A 22,493-nucleotide genomic window follows, 5' to 3' on the forward strand; every position below is an offset into this window, starting at 1 on the left:
ACGATGAGAGTATAATAACAACGAGTAAGCCTATTATGATTAAAAAAACATATATTACTCTTCGTATCGTCCTAGTATAACAGGTACCCATATTATATGGGCCATATATAATTCCATACTTAAATAATAATTTCATATTTTGAAGAGAAAAAATATCAAGTAAAATCACTAAAAGATCGTTCGAACACTGTTGTATTTAACGTATAATATACATTATTATCAACGCGTTCTAACCTATATTTTTATCTACGATAAATTAATCATCGAACTACGTTTTAATCAAACCAGTTTCTATAAAATTAAATATGTAAAAAAATAAGTACTATAAGTAATATAATAACTAAATTATCTATATTACTATATTAATATAATATGTATACATAGACAGGTAATAGATAAATTGTTTTTCTCTGCATTTAGAATACACAGCAAACATAAAAATTAAATATTTTATTCCATGATAATAATTATTTATAACTTGAACGTTATCTAAGTCTATTGGTCAACAAAATAAATAGGTTTTGTTATTTGGAAGTTGAAAAATCGAAGAGAAAGCTTCAAACGGAAATACTTAAATCTCTCGTGACTCACGGATGACAACAGTGAAGACTTTGAGTGCATATATGAATGAAAAATAAAAATAAAAATAAGTAGGAAAAAATAATATTGTTAGTTTCACTACATTATTCCACTATTTCCATATGCCTAAGGCTATTGTTTTGTTTTCGTATCAACCGACACTGTGATAAAACGATAATTATATTTTCAGCTTTGTTAGGCTATACACATTAAATAAAGCCATAAATAATACAAAAATTCGTATTCTAAACATGTAAACTTTTACCTTGTTCAGACGATTAGTTTAAAAAAAATTCTTTTAGCTGGCTAAAATAAATAAATAATAGAGTACTCCGAACCTATTGAGGTATGTGTGATCGATGTATGAACAGCTGCTCGATCAATACAAGACGTGCATGCACCGTGTCCAGCGTAGAGGTATTAGGTTCGAGTAGGTAACAAAAAATACGTCATCTCATGATGATAGTTTTTTTTTTTTTTTTTTTTTGTTGGTTGTTGTTGATATTCTATTTACAAAAATAAATAAAACAGAAAAACCAAAAACTCATAATTTTCTTTGACGTAAAAACTCTTAAAAACTTAGATAATAAACAAAGATAATATGATGCGACAATGCGCAATTAATCCAATTAACGTGAAATATTATTAATTCGAATTTTAATTATTATTGTGCTTTTATTTCCTGCAGTGTGCTGAATCAAAGCAACAACTGGGACCCGCAGTTCGAATTCACATATAGAGGTCTGGTGCCAATGAAAGGAAAACCGGAACCAATGAAAGTTTGGATTTTAACCAGGAAACGTGCAGACGTCGAAAACACTGAAGCATTACAACAACAACAACAACAATAATAATAATAATAATAATAATTTATATAATTTTAATTATAGTTCGATATTCTTCTAATTTCCCTGTACCGTTTGTCTGTCGTAGTTGAAAATATTGCAAATGTATGTCATCGAAAGCAAACATCATTTTAAAATAGAATATTAAATAACTATATAAAAATAACATAAATTGGAGTTTATTATTATGTTTTTCAGTTCGGAAAAATCGTTCGACCTTCGTTGTTGCTCTAGGCTTTTTGTTTCGGTATTTTGGCGCCGGAATGTCAGATCTCGTATTATTATTGTAGATTGTAGGTACCGCCGGCCGACTTATCCTTAACAATATTAAGTATAATTATTATGATTATTATCATCATCGTGATCGCCATCAAACACGAATACCGAACGGGTGGGCAAAACATATAATAATATGATAAGTTTTTTAAGTGATTCTCGTTGAAAGACCGTTGCGACGGTGCGGGAAAAAAAGTAGCCCAAGATACCTGCTTGCCTACCTATTTTTAATTTTTTTTTTTTATAGATACCTCATACTATTCTTGTCTGCCGCGTGTTTCCGCCGGTCTGGTGGGGCGTGTACAAACTGGTTTGCGCGATCTCGTCCATCCACATCGGACTGGTTACCTACCGACAGTCTCGTTCTTGGAATATCGCGTCGTGCGCGTCTACACTCGTCGTCGAACACACCGATATTTTTTATTTTCCTTCGCGTTTTGTTTACTGAAAAACGGTTTTTCGATTTTAACTTCTCGAGTAAACATTTTGTTTGTTTGTGTTTGTTCTTTTTTTTTTTTTTGATACGCAAATCTCACTTGTTATTATATTATATTAAACTCCCGTCAATTGGATATCGTCCACAGACTTCGACGAAAAAGGTAAACAGTACCTATGTATTTATCATCCCTTCAAAACGGCAACAAAGATTTGTCAGTGTAAGGACAAAAAAATAATCGTGTGTGTGTGCTGTGATAAGTTTTGTCTTGATCTCTTTTCTTTAAAAATTCTTCCGTCCGCCGGTTTTCGGCATTCTTAAAGAAAAGAAAAACGTTTACAAAAACAACAATACACACAGCCTCCGGTAACGCGTGCGAGGTTTGTCCCCTTTCATCCCTTTTGAAGTTTGTAATTAATGTTTCTTTATAATTATACGCCATTCAACATTCCCGCTACGTTACAAACTTAGTGAAACACCCTCGTCTACCGCGATGGATGTTTGTGTTGCCCTTTCTGTATAGATTGTTTTTTAGGAAGAAAAAAAATGGATACCAAACTGTTTAAAATTTTTGTTATTTACACAGATTTATAAACTATCGGTAGTTAATAAGAAACTCGCGCCCAGGGGCTTATACAATTGTTATGGTTTTCAGATCTGAATTATATTATCCTAGTAAAACGTTAATGACGAATATTTTGATTTCCTAAATCGTTGTAATATACACTAATTTAACTAAATGTATACGCACGCAGGCTTCTTGAAATATGCGGTCTTGAGTAACGCTAACGTAATATTTTATAGTTATACAAACCGTGGTGTAGGCATATGATACGAATCCAAGAGAACGTGTGTAACCAGCTCGAGTATAATATAATAATTATAGTTTGAATTGGATTATATGTTGTTGGCGCGTTAGCACGCGATGAGAACTAACGGTGAACAGGTAGGAATCGTCTAGAAAAAAACAATTTTTAAAACACGCCTCGGGACATTCGGGTTGATTTCGTAGACGCGTGTAGACACTGAACATTGAAACAATATCCACCGACAATTATATATATATATATATTTATATGTGTGCGGGTTGAGTATACACAGGTACGGTAGAATACGATACGACTTACGAAAGAAATCGAATTCGTTTTCGGATCGGCTTCATATTATATGTTTGATATATATTTCGAGAGATTCGTATTGTGACATAGAAAAATTTAATAATAATATTATAACACGGTAACAATGGCATTTTCGTTCTCACGAGTGCCGTAATAATAATATGATTTTGCTTGGACTGCGGTAGCCGGTAGGTATTATAAATTACCTGGTAAAAATATCGAAACGGACGCGCTCTCGTACATTTACAACAATATTTACAGCTACCATTAAAGTCGTATAAGCATTAAGCAAACGTACTTAAGAGGTATAATAACTGCAGTCGGTCGTGCTGTTCACCACGTAAATCTACTTAAATTTTTCTCGTTATTGTCATTATTTTTGTCATCAAATTTATATTTTCATTGATAATTGTCACAAATACGTTTTTAGAACGCACACAGCTCGATGTCACAAGCTATCAGACCATTTCGAAGTAATCGCCTGTTACTGACGATACCAATGTGTATAATGCGGATCCATGATTCATGAATAATAATAATAATAATAATAATAATAACAGCTAGTAATGCTAATAATAATAATAATAATAGTAATAATAGTAATAGTATTGCTGTGCAAATTCAATTTTTTTTCTAATGAACACTTTTTTACCTACAGGTATACCGCGGTATCATGTACTTTGGTTACCAGTCTTTACACGCTCCAATAATTTGTCCACGTTTATCGTGTACCTATACAGAAATTATAATATTATATTTTCCGAATCAAAGTGTACAATATACGAAATAACGACTTTTACCTATATCAGACCTAACATTCACACGCCATGTATTATGTACAGTCATAAAATTATCCGTCGTCGAATAGCACATTGCGGTCTATGCTCATCACACATAATACGTATATTAAACACGCATAAGACCCGTAAAACGTACAAAATCCTTTCCAAAATGACTCGTTTAAATTATTTCCTAGCTATAGACACGATATCGCTGTCGATCGAGCAATTTTAAATAATTCAAATTCTTATTACGTCTGCGAAATTACTACTTTTTCTTTTCGACTATTTCTTGTGTGCAGCTTATTATACGACTTACTAATTATGACACCACACGCTATAATATGTTACTTTGGGTACTATTTTCTATACAGTGTAAAAGTTTAATTTGCTTCCATATTATGCATATGTCTATATTTATTTTCCTTATTGTGATTAATTGATTTTGGTGTAAATAAATCAAATCTTTAAATAATATAACGGTCATTGTTTATAACTTTTACGATAATTTTTCAATTTCCTTTTAGAGTAGTATTCCAAGTTTACAATTTTTAATCTCATAAATGATCGAATAAAATACGTATAATATGAAACGAAATCCGTATACTGGATCAGTTTAAAATTTAAATATTTATTTATTTTAAAAAACGATAAAAAATAAATGAATGATATTTTCATCCAAAAAAAAAAACATGTTTAGTATGCAAATCCATCAGCGTGTGCCTACAGCTAAATATTAAAAAAAATAATAAGTAAAATAATATGATTTTAAAGTACGAAATTTATGTATTCAATATCAAACGTGTTGAAGGATATGATATTTTAATTTTTAAATTTTATTAGAATCGTATTGGTATCAGGCTAATAATTTATATTTTACTTTTCCATGATTAATCATAGTTAGTAATCATACGAATAATAGTTATAAATGCCCACTTTATAGTATTCTTCTTTCTATATTTTTAATTTTCCTAGTCATAAAATATTTTATATATATACATATTCATGTTGATATATAATAACATATTCAATTTAATTATTATAAAGTATTTAAGCCCGTAAAAATAAATTATATGTTATATTACATGCCTCAACCAAAATTGTGCAATGTATTCTGATGAATTAATGTATTATATTGTACAAAACGACATAACAAAAAAAAAAAAAAAACAAATTTTCGATTAGTTTTTGAACTCGCCTTAATATTACACATGATTTAAACGGTCGTTACACGTTTATGTGCCATACGAAAATAACAAACGTTTATGTATTGTTATTGTTGTTTAATCTTGTCAAGATCTGCCTGGTCATTTGTCGTATCAAATGAACATCAATCATCACATCATACTGCGGAGGTTGGACGTCGCTTCACGTCTTTCTCGGGATGGATAGATATCAAAAAAAAAAGGCATATCTTATAATATAAAGTCAGAGATCGCCAGACCAAATCGTCGTGTCCCATAGCGAAGACACGCTTTCTAGAAACAATGCCATTTTTACATGTATTATTAGACAGCCTTTCGCGCGTATTGATATTTTTCCCGTTGATAATTTATTGAATTCTGCTCCTCTGGTCACCGATGCATGGACAAGCAACCGAAATCATAATAATATCATACTTAATATACAAGACATCCGATTAGAATTCGCCGTGTTTTGTTTTTCGAACCGATTACCGACGCTCCACCGCACCGTCTCTCCGACGATCTATTCTTTTCCACACACTAGACACACGCATGGTCCGCCGAACAGTAAAAAAAATCCATTGTTCTACGGCTCTTCGCGCAAGTCACGGATCGCATAGATATTATTTTTATTTTTTTTCATATTTTTTTAGTTTGAAAAATAAATTTACTCGATTAAGTAATATTTTTACTCTCCGGAACCCTATCTTTCATCATTGGTCGTACGTTTCAACGGGCGTCGGGTACTGAACCGATTGTTTTTTTAAATATTTTATGCTTACGTGATTATACACGATCAATTTATTCTAACGAATGACAACGAAATGATAAAAATAGTTTTAAAATGAATTCGAGGATCGGAAGTTTGTGCAAATTTAATTTTTTAAATTATTTACAACGGTAAAATATAATTACCAAATATTATTAACGTAATGACATTATTTTTATAAAAACTTTCGATCTGATAATTTAAAATTAATTTATAAACAATAGTGATATAATAGTTGTGAGATGTACGTAAAAAAAAAAATAAATAAAACTTTTTTCCCATTGATTTTAATAATTCAATATCAAGTATATGACGTGTTGACATATTAATTCATATTCACAATTTCACCAACATTTATCTTTATAATACGTCTAAAATTATGTCAACTCGTACTTGTGTTCAACGTTTAAACATTACACAAATCCTTAAAAATCTTTTAAAAATTTACGTTCGTATACGTATGTCTATTATGATTTATAAACAATTTATCGGCAGATAAAAATATTTTATGCAAGAGGTACTGTTATATAAGACAGAAATACTGAATGATAACCTAGATCCTATCTTGATCGCATATAACATATTCCTTCAACTACTGTAACTGATCAATGAAATATTTAACCGGTTTCATTCCATTACTGTTGTAGTAATTGCATATTTCCAGGAATGTATATATATTTTTTTAATGATATTATTAAATCAATGACGAAAGATTTAGATAAGTTGTAACTTGTAAAATATATTCAACGTCCATTTAGCTGGATATATATTATTGGTCACACACAGTTATGCTAATATAGCATCGTGTTATAAAAGTCACGAGCATAAGACACTAAGAAATTCACTAAGATAATTTAAAATGTTAACGCTTAGTTAAAATCATAATTTTAATAATTTTTATGCTAGATAATTTACCATATAGGTTAATTAATAATAAGTAATAATGCCCATGTACCTTAAATCTAAGAATATGTTTTGTTTCAGCAATAAATTATCTATAAATATAGTATTCATTAATACATGTAAAACTGACCAGCGTAATGAAGTGGTTAGCAATTAGCATAAATTATTTTATTTATAAAAGAGGAGTTTCTTCTACATAAACGTCATTTCGTACCCATAAATTATGAGTTTATGACATAACTATTAATTATTGTTAATTTATAATTTACTATAATATAACCATGTGATTACGTTGGTAAATCATTTAAAAAATATATTTCTTGTATTATTGCCAATCAATGCAAAAAAAACATAAAATTATATCACTTTTAAAGCTATTTAAATTTTAAAAGTAGTTAAATATTTTGTAGTAAAAACTAATTTATTACATAGTAACATATTTTGTAGTCTTATAACTTTCAAGTAACAAAAACTAAATATAAAGTAAACAAACAATATTGTATTTTAATAAATCAATCGCAGTATGAACAGTTTTGTTGTGTGTGCGAAATATATTAATACTATTATATAGATACATTTAATTTCTAATACATTTTATAACCTAGAGAATAATAAAATAATGTTAATACATACGTCATTTTTAGTTTGAAGCTACATTTCCACTTAACTAATGACCAATTTTATTATTACAACATGTTTATTAATTAGCAATAATTTAACCAAATTAAAAAAAAAAAAAAATCAATATCCTTAACTAAATTATATTAATAAATCTCGTCTTGAAATCACTTGCTTAAAAAAGAAAAAAAATTCCAATATAAATTTTGACTGACACAAAATTCCATGAATATATAAATAAAACAAAGATGACAGCTCAGTATTTTTATGTAATGCGACCTATATTATAAATCAAAATACATAAAATACATTAATTAAATTCTATAACGACTAAAAATTAATAAACCATATAGTCTGCATCAGTTTGCATAATAATCATTATAATTTTTTTAATTACATATAATAAAATAGTATGTAAACATAACATATTGAAATCATCAACATATGAGCTCAAAATGACTTGTGTGTATTTCTTTATCATATTACTATGATATCTTAAATCATATATTCATAATATAGTTGGTTATCATTCAGTCGACTTAAATGTAGTAGTTAATAATATAGTTTGGAGATGTATATTATTTTAATCTATAAGAAATATTTTATTTTTGAACAAATTTTATTATTTTTTTCAATAAAATTTTGTTTGTTAATAGCTTTATTTTTTCATTGATACTTATTATGGATTACGACCAACAAGTATTAAAAATAATAGGTATGTTAACATATTTTTATAATTCTTGATTACATTGTGATTATATAAATAAGAGTAAATTTAAACATGAAACATGATGAAAGAAATTTTAATTTCTGTAATAATTATAAAAATTTAATTAATAAGATTATTACATGTTTTTATATATATTGTATAGATTGTATCATTAATGTGTGTCTCGTATTAAAAATAAATAAGGGCTACGTAGTATGTACATACTAAACTATTATATACATATTACATAGTAGTTGTACTTTAAAAGACAAACGTTTACCTTTACTGCTTTACTTTAAACACATTTAAACTTGTGGTATTTAAAATTTTAAAAATTCTATTTACACAATACAATGAATTAATGTTATATATATTTAAGAACATACTCTAACAGTAAAAATAATATATGACCTTATTTATACTATTGTTTTAGTTATTTTTACGTTTAATCAAATTTAGTGAAAATATGATGGAAATAATTGATAAATAATTTTTATTTTAATACTGTTTATATTAGTTTAATTCAATTTTGACCGTTTAAAATACATTTTTTTTTTCATTTTTAGAATACGATTACTGTTTTAATTTTAAAAAAAGATAAATTTACTTAGAAATGAAAAATGATTTTGGTTTTTAAATTTTAATTGCTTGATACAACTCTATGGCTTGATTACAAAAAAAAAAAAATAGTATTTTAAATTAATGAAGTGTACTTACTTAGGTATATAGCTTAAGAAAATTGTTCATTGGTAGTTTATAATAATGTATTAAAACATGACAAAAAGAGCTGACTTAATTTTTATCCTTGATACTCGGAAGTAAAAACAATATTAGGATACGTAAATAATTAAATGGTTTAATAGGTCCCTACGTTATTATATTGAATAATATTATACCATTATATTATTACAGTAAGCTATAATTATTTTAAATCATTTTCAACCGATATTTTTTTTTAATCTATTCTACACCGCTTTTTTTTAATTTTTAATGAATAATTACTAATCTTGGATCTTAATTTAATATGATAAAATTGTAATTCTATTGTAATCAATAAATCGTTTTATCTATTAATCTCAGTGCAACATATAATATGATATACATATTATTTTGTACCTATACTTTTTCACCTTATTAAAATGCATCGTGTTCAAACACTATAGATGTTTCAGTTTTCCGTGCACATCGTAATTTTTATCGTTTTAAACGTATCGTATATTAAATAAATGTTTTTCTCCAACAATTTTGGTTAAAGTCGTTTCTAATGCGTTTCTTTTACGTTGTTCACCACAAATTATAATAATACGTCATTCAACATCATTTTTGTATAAATCTATATTATGTGACTTTCCCCAACAGATAAAGCGTGCGCAACTCATAGGTTAATCTAGGTAGAAAAACAAAACAAGAAAAATAAAAATTTCAAATAAAACCATAGTCCTGTCGTAGTTCAAGTGTGAAAAATATCGTTAAATGTAATGATGGCGCACGGACATGACATATCATTATATGAATAGGTAGGTACTTTTGCAGCCATACAGTACACGAGTACGCTGGATGGCGTTAAAAGACGCGCCGCTGCGTCTCAACGATACATTATCCTTTATGAAAATCGACGAGTTGAACATCATTCTTCGTGATCTCGTAATAATTTACTCGTCATTACTGTTACGCGTGCGTGCATTAAAGTATTATTGTTACCTCTGAACACGTCCATTGATGATGTCAGAGAAAAAAATCTCGTACCTATGTAGACCACAAAAATCAAAAGCCGCGGCGATTTTTTTTTTAACATTATTTAGTCCCGATGATACACGAAAATATATATTTCATATGAAATTTTAAGAGGGATACGATCGGGCTCGTCGTAATAGTTGTGCTAATACACCGCGTAGGCGCTATGTGCGCATTATATTGTACTCACCAAAGGAGGAATTTTGCGTGTTTCAGGTTTCGCGGGAACCATGTTGGAAACCGTAGCAGAGAAGAAAATTCCGCCGCCGCTGCCGCCCAAGACCCGACGCGGCTGTCTGAAAACGGGCGTCGACAGCGGCTGTGGCGGCGGTGCGACCATCTTGCAGTCCAACGGCCACGTCGTGAAAATCCGAATAGACCCGATGATGGTCGACGGGGTCGGCAGCGGCGGCGGTTGCAGTGACCGCGTCGAACGGGACGACGGGCCGCGCAGGGAGCACGCGGCGGGCCGCCGATCCAGCACGGTCAAGATAAACATCACTTGCGTGGACCCGTTCGTGTTCCGCCGGCACTACGCCGACGTGGTGGACGACGACGAGGACGACGAGGACGACGACAGGCGCTCGTCGTCGGGACACCGATCGCCGCTGGACAGCGGCACGGGCAGCGACCTGGACACGGGCAGCCGGCGGGACGAGAGCGACGACGGGACGTGCAGTTGCGATTCGCTGACCAGCAGCACGGCAGATCCCGAGACGGCCGTGATGACGGTCGATCCGGCGCCGCCGGGACGGCAGATCGTGGCCGTTGGCGGCGGCAGCGGTGGTGGTGCAATCATGCGGGTCACAGCCAACGAATTGCCGGCAACGCAGACATGTACGACGGCCGGAGTCGTGGCCACCGCCGCCGTCGCGACGGTCGTCGAAGAGCTGCCGAAACGTTCGACGCCTCCGCCGCCGCCGGTCGTGCACGTCCAACAGCAGTGTTACAACGACGCGTATGCGGTGGCCGCCGCGGCCGACCGCATCATCGACATGGACAACACGGACCAGTACTACAGCTTTCACATGAACGAGAACGTGTTCGACGAAGTGGACGCGACCGCTGTGGCCACCGTCGCCACGCCGTCGGACGACACGTTCGCGGGATGCAAGACCGCAGTCGTCGCCTCGGACACGATACGCAGCGCCAAAGGCACCATCAGGGGCGTCAAGAACCGCGTCAGGGCCGGAATAGCGACGTTCTTGCAGCCCAAGACCAACAAGGTGAGTACAGCCGACACGAATAATTTTTTTCACCGACGGTGCGATAACGTCGGTTTAAAAAATCGAATTTAAATAAAAATCTATTTAATGTGATATTATCGTCATTGATTGTTTGATAATATAATACGTATTATCATAACGTATTCTCGTAGCGGTTCAAACATGATATAATAACGCGTAAAATCTTGATTTTCCAGTAGAAATCTTATCGAATTCCTTCGCGACGTGATAAACAGAAGCGGTACCTAAATAATTTGATTGCCCCGGACTCCCGGGCACCGACGACGGTTAACTGCACAGCATTGCAGGTGGCGAGTAGTGTGTTTTTAGTCGGGTTACCAGAAATGTATCCGCTTCGTTTCCGGTCTGCTCGATCATCAATAATTTAGGCGTGGTACGAATACTTCCGATCCGACGTGTATCTCATATTAAATTGTATTAAAAAAAAAAAAAAAAATACAGAACAAAATCAATTTTTTTTAAATATCGGAGGTGAATAAATGCATGAGGCTCAAACGTGAGAGAGAATTTTCCATATCACGTAATTACACTCCGTCGTGAATGTACATTTAATAGCAATTTATGTTTTATACTTGTAGGCAAAACAATTATTAAATTAGTTAAATATTTTTTTAAACAGTCGTTAAACTCTCACATCGTGAATTTCTCTCAATAAATAGAACTGTTTTTTGCGTTGTAGCGAAATGACAACCAACTTCAGATGAAATCGACAAAAATGATTGAAACCAAAAATGAATTTCATTAGAATGATACAGCTGACGATTTCGTTACAAATACTAACCTGATCAATTTGTCCACCCAAAACAATAACTTAGATAGTGACTATTAGATATCTACAAGACACTCGAAAAATGTGCCTTTTCATATGAACACATCATTATTTATATTTTATCTGTATACGTGACATAACCGCTTGGTCTGTTCTCATTCGATAGAAATCAATAAATAATATAATTAACTACTTCTGTGAGAATGTGACACGCGCCATCAGGATTTCGTTGCATCTGTAGCCGTCCGGTGGCATTACAAAATCCTCGTGGAATAGTTTTGGAACATTTTAGTTCTGTTGCATAACAAATACGAGAAGATAAGTAGTTTTACGACACTAATAATAATATATGCATGTCGAACCCGGCGTTCGTTCGTTTATACGAGAATAATGACAGCTATATTGCCAGAGAAAAAAAAACCCATCCCATTATAGGTTTTTATTTAATCAAGTTTATACCAATAAAATTATTAAGAAATGGATAAAAATATGTTAAATTTCACACCGTTGGCATGAATATTATTTAGGTATATTATACGTAGTACTCAAACGTATCATCTGCAATGGTAGATAACATAATAATATGATTAATGAGCAATAATGTAGACATATAAAATCTTATCTATACCAATCGACTTTTTTTCGAAATGTTATTATATAATTATTAATTACAGTTTTTAGAATATAATAATAAGTATTATATTATGCATATTTAATGTAAGTATATGTAATAGGTATTGTATATTATATTGTAATACATAATAATTATATTCACGTGCCTGTGAAACGCTCAATTATATAAATAAAATATCAATTATTTTGATGAAAAACAACAATAACAGTTCAATACTAGACAAATAAAAAAAATAACTAGCCGAATTTATATAACAAAATATTATGACTCGTTGAGCAAATCGATTAAATTCGATAAATTTTCAATAATACCTTTTGTATGGGGAATATATCAGTTGATCGGAAAAATAAAAAAAACTTATTTTAAAACAATAATCGCTGTTTTAATGATTTTTTTTTTCATTATTGATCGTTTAATTAAAAAATCATTGAGCATAACTTGTGGTATCTTACACGAAATATTTTTTTCAATTCATTGCATAAGTTTTTCAAATCCATTAGATTCATAATATTTAATATATGTATAATATATCTATGCACATGTGTATTAACTATTGAGAGGAGTTATAATCAAATACTATGAATTATATTATTTATGTTATTTTATAATTTATTATACAAGATGATTATTTTTAAAGTAAGCACTCGTTTTCATGAAAATATTAATGTTTTGTATTTTCTTTTACGTAATCAAAGTTTTTACTGAATCAAATTTATGAAACAAAATATCTTTTTTATCATAATAATTTTTAAGTTTTTTTCTTTTAATCTTTATTGGATATCAACTTACATTTTCTATTTAATATTTTAAATCCGTTTCTTTTCTTTTCTTTTTAGTACCTATTCCGATAAACCTTTAAAAATGGAATTTCAAATGAGTAATTAACGGGTCATAAGTAATTGTAGATTTAATAAAATATGAAGTAATGGACAAATATATTGTGGAGTTATACCATTCTACTCCGCTCATGAACAATTAAAATACCTATCCTTAATCAATTTATTTTTAAAAACGTTGTTTTATACCTAGTAACTTTGTTATTTTATATTATTTAAAAATATGTTTCTAAAACGTTAATACTTTAAAAAAAAGTGATTGTTAGTCTTTAAAACAATCACCTTGTATTGTTAAATATAATTACTAATTATATAGGTTATGTTTTTTGGTAGGTATATTTACCACATTTTTTCATAATCATTAGCAAATATAATTTGTTATTACAAAAATGTCCTTATTATATCGCTTAAAGTAAACGATAAGGTAATAAAAAATAAATACACGTTTATGACTTAATAATTGTGAGAGTATAGGTCAATTTGTCGATTAACAACATAGACTTATATATTCCTGTTGGGCGATTGTACTTTTTTTTAACAATAATTCAGTACAGGTGATGGATGGACTAAATAATCCTCTATTTCCCTAAAATATTTTATATTATGAACACCAGGTGTAGTAATTTAAAAGCCATATCGTTTTATGGTCATAAATATAAATTTCACTTTCTCAATTTTAGAACATACAATTTTGTCTAAATATTAATATATAAAAAAATGTCGACGTATAATATTATGTGACGTATATTAGTCTTCCAACTAATTAATAATATTTTCAGCAAAAACTTATAAATAATAATAAATATTATTAAAAAAAATAATGCCCAAGAAGGTGTGACCAATAGATTACTTCATTTGTAGCACAAATCATACATTCTTTGTAACCCATTTTTTCTATAAATTAATTATAGCAAATACTTTTTAAAACAAAACAAAATATAAATAGCAAAATACTCGTACTTAAAGTGTAAACTTTTACACGTGCTATTTATTAAATCTGAAAATTGTTTTACCGTGCCTTGGTTATAATAATACGTTTTTTGACAAATGATAGTTGTTTGTTTAAAAAATAAAAACTCGGTCCAGATTTATTAGAAAAAAATCTCATCCCGATTTGACCCACATGGTATATTGTATAGAACAAGTTTTCTTTGAAAAATCCAGGCCTTTCACACTTTACCACTTATTTTTGTGACGTCCACGTCACGGAAGGTATGTGGTAACGCACCCAAAAATCATCAGGAAACCTATCCTAGTGAGAGGTACGAAATTGATATTGTTCGATTTTGGACACGAATCGATATCACGCTATTACGTTACAGTGCTTTATGTGATTGGAAAATAAAAATGCTACCGAATATACGTACCTATGGCGTGCTGCAAATAGTGAGAAAGGAGTAAAAAATATAACTCCATACGTCTCGGAAAAGTGCACCTACTTATCATAGATCATGAAAATACAGACGGTCCGATTCCAACGGTGTCACGGTTCCAGAAAACGTATGCCGTCAGTGCGAGTGTTCGTATTTTTATATTTTAGTCATTGGATCAGTAGGTAGGTATGTGACACGGTTTTGCCGTGCAGTGTGCTCCGTTTTTGTTCCGCCTGCAGGAGGAGGACTGCGCGTGTCCCACTACTGCGCGCGATGCGTCTGTCGCGCCTCCGAACAGCACGAAACACAAAAATAATATAATAATAATAATTATTATTAATAACGACTACTGCACAACGTCACCGTTTTCTGCATTCACCAGTCACAATACGATATAATGAAAATTCGTGAAAACCCTGTCGTCCCCGTCGATTATTTATCGTGATTATTATTATTATTATTATTATTACTATTTTTTATTTTTTTTTTTTGTTTTGTTTTGATCTTTGATTTTTATTTCATGAACGACGTGAACACGCACATGCCCGCACCCGAGTACAATACGCGTCTATACACACACACACACACACATTATATTATATAGTGTCTGCCGCATAATATAGCATATAATTCGTGTGTGTGCACATGTACACATTATATGTGTGTTATATACGCGACGTATCATACATTTATGAGTTATTATTATTTTCATACGCGTTTATAATAATACGATATTGCCCTGTTGTCTCTATACATGTTGTACGCGCGTGCGTTCTATAGTGTAGACTTGTAATCTATTTGGCGCGCCGAACGGTACGCTGCACGTCGATCAATCGAAAACATAACGTAACAATATCTCCGACCGTGATAATTCACGCACTCGAGGGGTTGCATAATAATAAATATACACGCTATCGGTATATATATATATATATATATATATACCTTTGGGCGGTGTTAGCTAAAAAATTGTAACAATGGGACACGGAGCAATATGTCCGAAAGTTTCGCAACTGTTCGCGCTATTTTTATTTAATATTTTATATTCATTTTGACGGTGTGGAAACCGCCCGCCGGTGATGGTTGGAAAAACGGAAATCATTAATTTCCATAGCGAAAAGTAAAATAACCGTTATGTGTTGTGTGTGTGTGTGTAAAATGGTGGACAATCGATAATGATAATAATTTTTCGAAATCGATACGTTATGTGTGTGAAATAAACATATAATCGATAAACGATAACAAACGATTATTTTTAGGAGAGTGTACGAATCATATAATTATTTAAATCGTAAATCGTAAGCACATAGGTACCGCGTCTAAAGAGAATACTAACACAGACGACTAAATTTTTTTGTCGCTTTTCAGTGTATATAACATAATATATGCTCCAGAGTAGGGCGTTAATAAGCTAATAAAATTATTTGAATAATTTTCGGTTATTTTATTTAAATAAACATGGTTGATAATCTAAAAAAAAATACATATTAAAAACAGTATAACTAGCATTGTATTTTAAGTTACACGATTGTAAATCGTATTTTATTCGGAATAAATCCTAAAATAAATATTATAGATAAAACAAATATATATCAATAGAATAAAGAAAAGGATTAAATATGTTTTTTTTTTGTTAATCATATTTTAATAATAATAATCATTTTCGTAATAACTACAACAATAATAAATAATATTAAACTATTAAATAATAACAACTGCAAAAATGAAAATAAATAGTTATAACAAATTTTAAATTTTAATAAATATATATCTAAATAGCCAAATATTAGTAATGTAATTAATTTTAAATATAATTCGAATATTAAAAAATAACATTAAACTTATCAGTATAATAGAAGAATGATAATAATTTTAATATAGGTACATATTTTGTATTAGGTAGTATTGTGTTTTGAAATCATTCGAAAAACCATAGTTGAAAATTATTCGAATAATTGTAAAAACACCATTCGAATAATTTTTTATTCGAATACATATTTATTCGAATAATTATCTAGATAAAATTTTACCCAACTCTGATATGCTCTAATGACAATAATAATTAACCAAGACACGCAAAAATAATATGGATCTAGAGCACCGCGTTTTTAAACGACGTATGAACATTTTGTGTCGTTCAGTGTAAAAATAAAAAAATCTCTTTTAATTCCAAATGTGTCCAAGACACATTTTAGATTCCAAGTTATCATTTCAATATCATATAAACATCATTATATTATTTCTTACCTTGACGTTTCCAATCTGTATGTTAAATATTCTGCAAACAAACCAGTATTTTAATAATTGAGCAACTACATTTACTATATTTACCTAATAACTATATTATCATATTTTAATATACATGATGCGTATACATAAATGGACTACGAATATGAGCGTATATCAGTATAAGATTTTTTTATGACTAAATAACTACATCACACCTGTGCAAAAATCAAAGCGTTTTGAAAACACGATTCAGTTAAACTATAATATCAATGAATTATAAAGTAATATATTATTAGTCCAATTTGAATTACAACAAGAAATAATTAAGTAAAAAGAAAAGTCTAATTTTGGTATAAATCACCATTAAAATCTCATTACTGCAGTTGATGCCTAAGTCACTTTTCGCTAACCATCCCTACATAGATCACAGATCGAATTATTTCCAAGTTAACAATCCTGTACATAGTTTATAGGACTATAGGTACTATACTGCTATACATGATAATAGATATAAATACAATAAATCATTTTATCGAGACTACGATAAATCCATAAGTGATTTCGCATACAATATATGTACCTATATATTTCAATATATTTTGTGTATAATCTGTATAACAATACCTTTGGTGTACACAGCATAGTATTATATGTTTATTGTTATATTATTTTGACAATGTCATATGAATAAAATAGATTGCGTAGCAGATAAAACGATAAAAAATATAAAAAATTATCATTTTGTTCCCAAAATGATATATCGCGTTAAAGTATAACCCGAATACCTATGGCAATAACGATTACAGAACACAGCGTGCGAATACCTTACGACTCCTTACGAAAATCCATAATCATACACTCGTCAAGTGCCGAGCGCACTTCTCATCTCCCGTTCTCGTGGCAAACAAGCCGCCTTATATCGACTGCACAATACTTGTACCTTATACCTATACGTACACACATGTCGAAGCCTCGACGATTATATTTTTTCAATACACGTTTACGATATACATATATATTACATCTCATCGTCGATTCGGAACGTGAGAGATTAATATAAATATTGTCGGTAATGTTCGTAGCCGCGTTTGTTTATATATATTATCATATTTATGTACGTACATGTTTGTGAGTGTGTAATACCCGTGTATTTATAGGTAAATTATAAGTATGTATGCATGTGTGTGTGTGTGTGTGTGTGTGTGTGTGTGTGTGTGTGTGTTTAAGTGTGTGGTCTATATGAGCCTATCAAAACTCTATGGGTAAGCTTTCACTCGCGGGCCGATGACCCGTCGACCCAATATATAGCCAAACTATCGAAATGTCCAATTGGACGTAAATTTATTCGTATCCAAACGTTAATTCAATACGCTAATTATTATTTTATAATAATAATAATAATAATAATAATAATTGATCGTTTGAAAACAACGCATCTCACTCGCTGTAATATAAATACGGGCATAAGTGCGTGTACCGATTTAATGGAACATAGGTATGTATTATTATGAACATTGAACGTACGCAACTTGTTATTTTGTTTCAAAAGAATGTTTGTCCTCAACGACATTACTAATATAAATTATGTAGGTATATTTATAAATTATTATAATTTATTTTTTTTCATCTCCCGTGTCAAAAAAATAAATAAACATTAGCTTACGTAATTTTACTGTAGGCGTGACTTCAATATTTTTGCGAAAAATATGTCTATTCATTGTTGCATGATGAATTATTGATTATAATATATTACGTGTGCGTAATGACAGACGTAAATTTTCATTAAAAATGTCTATGAAAAACGTACAATTTACCATATCGTTTAATTCAACAGCTTTGATCACGTCACACTTACCAACAAAGTAATAACGATACATAATTCAAAAATTCTTAAACTACATTTTGTCGTCGTTTTCTTTTACTTCCGACGATGGGCTTGAAATGGTTGTCGTCTACACGCGTTTTGTGTTGACATTAACCGACTTATACTAGTGTTATACTATAGATAGGTACCTATAGACTATATTATTATTATATCTGAAAACGCGACATACACATTTAATAAGAAGCATATTATACAGTAGAGTTGGAAAATTAACATACGAATTAGTTGAACATCGTAAAATATGTACGCATAACGTCCAACTTATAATACGTTTACGTCGCACGTCGTATAATACCGACTGGTCGCCATTGAACAGATACGAGCAGCCATAGAACTGATGATATTATACTGACCGACCGATTTTTATTAACTTTCCAATTAGATACCTGATAGGACTAATAATTGTATTCAGAATTTATAACATTTTGACCAGATAAACATTTTATTACGCTTGCGCAGAAGGTTAAACGAGCTTATTATAGATACTCGTTATTCATAAACGTATCCGTAACAAACATTTGAACTAACTACTATGAGAAGAGGGAGTTAAAAGGAATACAACCGCGAATAAATTACTCGCGGCAATAACGTTATGTTAAAATGTATAGCGTGTGTATGAAGAAGAAGAAAAATCGAAATGTAGAAAGATAATTTTATAATTTTATTATTATAATATAAATTGTATTTTATGTGTACGAAATCGTTCATTGTGTTTTCCGTTATTTTATTAAAAATATTCGAATCAATTCAAAAAGATTGATAGCTTTTTATTCGATTACCTATTACAAGGCTATAACTCATTCAGCACTCAGTGGTTGTGTCATAAATATTTAAAAATATACAATCTCTAAAATCCAAATACGAATAAAAATATTTACTCAGGAATTTGTACGAGTCTTCAAAAATAAGATTGTCTAAATTATTTTGTCAACATGAAGCAATTTTAATTTATCGTTAACTCTGTATACCTACATAACGTGCAAAATAATAATCTACCTATAATTTTCTTCTGTTGTTATTTCTTAGTAAGACTAATAATAATAACATTTATTAGGGCATCTACCTATCTAATTTATTTTATAATAGTATACCACTTTAAACATTTATTTTATAACAATAAAAATTATAAATGAGTTATAAATGACCATATAATTGCTATAACACAATGTACCTATTAACTATTGAATTTATTTTACTTGTGCAAGAGTTATTTATTTAATTTACTTGACATTTTAGCCTTTATTTGATTTTTCACACAATATTTTTCATTTAATGAAAATAATTTTCTTTTATAATATTTATTTTAAAGTTTTAATCTGAAAATTGTTATATTCGTAAGTCATCGTATTATAACTCGTTTTGCTATTTAAATTTAAATGAGGCACTATTTATCACATATAGAAACCGATATCCACTTCAACTATAATATAAGTACCTAATAAATATTATTATGATGATATTATCAGTTTGATAAATAAATAAAAATAGGTATTTGTGACAATAATAACGTTATTCTTAGCAATCTTAAAGTTATAATATTCGCTGAATTTTACAAATCGAACACGAGTTATAATTTAATTTAATTCATCTCGTCGTCAAGATAGTTTTTTTTAAACATTTAAATATATTATTTATTGGAAATTCAACAACTACATTCAAACAAACTTTTCGTTTAGGATAATTAAAAATTTATTGACTTTAAAACCAGCTTTTACCTATTACTTTTACCCCAGTTAGTATTCCGTGACAATTTACGAGGAACGTTTTTAATTCGTAAATGAGTATCTAAAGACATTTTTATTTACCGCTATACATAATATACAAGTAATTGCTTAATTAGTACACCACGTATGTTATTTATACTTGATGCATATACATAATATATTATTAGTAGCAGTAATAGTATCGTCGATATTTGCCTATATTTCACTCCAAACGCGACTGGTCCGCGTGCTCCATATATTATTATTATTATTATTATTATTATTACACTCTCGCATTGCTCACTTAGAACATAACAGTATTATAATTTATTCCCGTCTCCGTTATATTTTCAATACACGTATGCCTAAATAAACTTGATGAAATGCCTAATTACGCAATATATATATAAATATATATATATCGTTCCAAATTTACTCTTGTACACTGCAACCGCTTTTAAAACCAACACGTAGATACCTATATAATTAAAATAACGAACAATAGCATATATATCACTATTCATTGGAACCGTAGTTTTATAATACATTTTGCATGTAAACGAGGAATTATCCGCGTACCTAACGCCTCGACGTACGGGGTTACCATTCTTGTGGACCTACATACAAATAATAATTTTGTAAGGTGGACTACTTTGCGTTCCCATATGGATTTTACGCCTTTTAATTGTTTTGTTTTCGCGTACTAAACCAGAGTAAAGCAAATATATGCCGTCATTGAGTGTCAAACGTACAAACGATATTGTGTGAATCTATTATACATATAGTATAGTATAGGAAATATGAAATAATAATAATACGAGTATATTTACAACGCAGATATTTTATACGTGTGTATTAAGAGTCGTGTAACCATGACAGCCAAAAATTTGACGACTGAAAGCAAATAATAAAAAAAAAAAAACAGGGAAGTCTCTCTGCTGTATGTGTAACTTAGGCTACTATAACAGAAAAGATTAATATTCTACGAATTACAACAAAATAACAATAATCGTTTTAGGATAAATCATTGTTACACTAGATATGTTAACTTTAAACGCTCATAAAAAATTAATATGATTTTACGCCAATTTTTTTTTAATTCTAGAAATAAAAACTTATAAGATCAACCTTGAATCAAATTTTCAAGGTTTTTGACCGAGCAGAAACATTTTTATTAATATTAATAGTTAAAAAAAATCAATAATGTAGCAAAATAAATTCTAAATTATTTTTAAAATAATATTATATCTAAAAAATACTAATATAAATATTTTATAAAAATGTTAAATAAATAGGGTACCTAATTTGTTTTTAAATTATAATACAAAATAAATTTTTTTTAATATATGTTGTGTAATTAAAAGTATTGTAATTTACACTATTTCGTAATTATTATTTTAGTGTTTGCTTACAAACTCATATATTATGTGTAGTATTAGAATGTTGTTAAATTTTGTATATTTTTTATTTTTTTATGAAGTTAAAAATGTAGCTAAATGAGATAAAAATCTTTTCAACTTATTAAATTAAAAATATACGATTATAATTCTGCATGTTGTTGCAAATTTCAGAAAATCACTAGAGAATATTTTATTGTTTCGTAGACTTTTTAGGACATATTATTGTATTTATTTTAAAAATTTTCTAATACGTCAATTAATTTTATAATTTTTATTGTTATTATTCATTTTAATTTTAATCTTTTTATTGAAAATGTTCGATTCCATTTTATATTTTGTTTATCGTCTATACTCTATTGACTATCGTTAACGTATTTTATTTATATATAGCCTACGTGTTTTATTTTTATAAATGTATATTTTAATTTTTTTATAATTGATTCATAACACTTTATTTCTAATGTCAT

The 22,493-nt window shown here is 29.8% G+C and overlaps 2 protein-coding genes across 2 annotated transcripts in view; both read left to right on the top strand.

Moving 5' to 3' along the window:
* The window catches only part of LOC112603879 (guanylate cyclase soluble subunit beta-1), a 32,219-nt gene extending 30,623 nt beyond the window's left edge, over positions 1-1,596 (top strand). Inside the window, exon 14 of the mRNA XM_025352679.1 lies at positions 1,268-1,596. Coding sequence (XP_025208464.1) covers positions 1,268-1,430 — 163 coding nt within the window. The 3' untranslated portion in view covers positions 1,431-1,596. The remainder of the gene's footprint in view (positions 1-1,267) is intronic.
* A 443-nt stretch (positions 1,597-2,039) lies between these two features.
* Positions 2,040-22,493, top strand: part of LOC112603881 (glutaredoxin domain-containing cysteine-rich protein CG12206-like) — a 30,866-nt gene continuing 10,412 nt past the window's right edge. Inside the window, exons 1-2 of the mRNA XM_025352680.1 lie at positions 2,040-2,299; positions 10,167-11,176. Coding sequence (XP_025208465.1) covers positions 10,181-11,176 — 996 coding nt within the window. The 5' untranslated portion in view covers positions 2,040-2,299; positions 10,167-10,180. The remainder of the gene's footprint in view (positions 2,300-10,166; positions 11,177-22,493) is intronic.

The sequence above is a fragment of the Melanaphis sacchari genome, unplaced genomic scaffold (assembly GCF_002803265.2).
Source record: "Melanaphis sacchari strain LSU unplaced genomic scaffold, SCAv2.0 Contig112_pilon_pilon, whole genome shotgun sequence".
NCBI classification, from domain to species: Eukaryota; Metazoa; Arthropoda; class Insecta; order Hemiptera; family Aphididae; genus Melanaphis; species Melanaphis sacchari.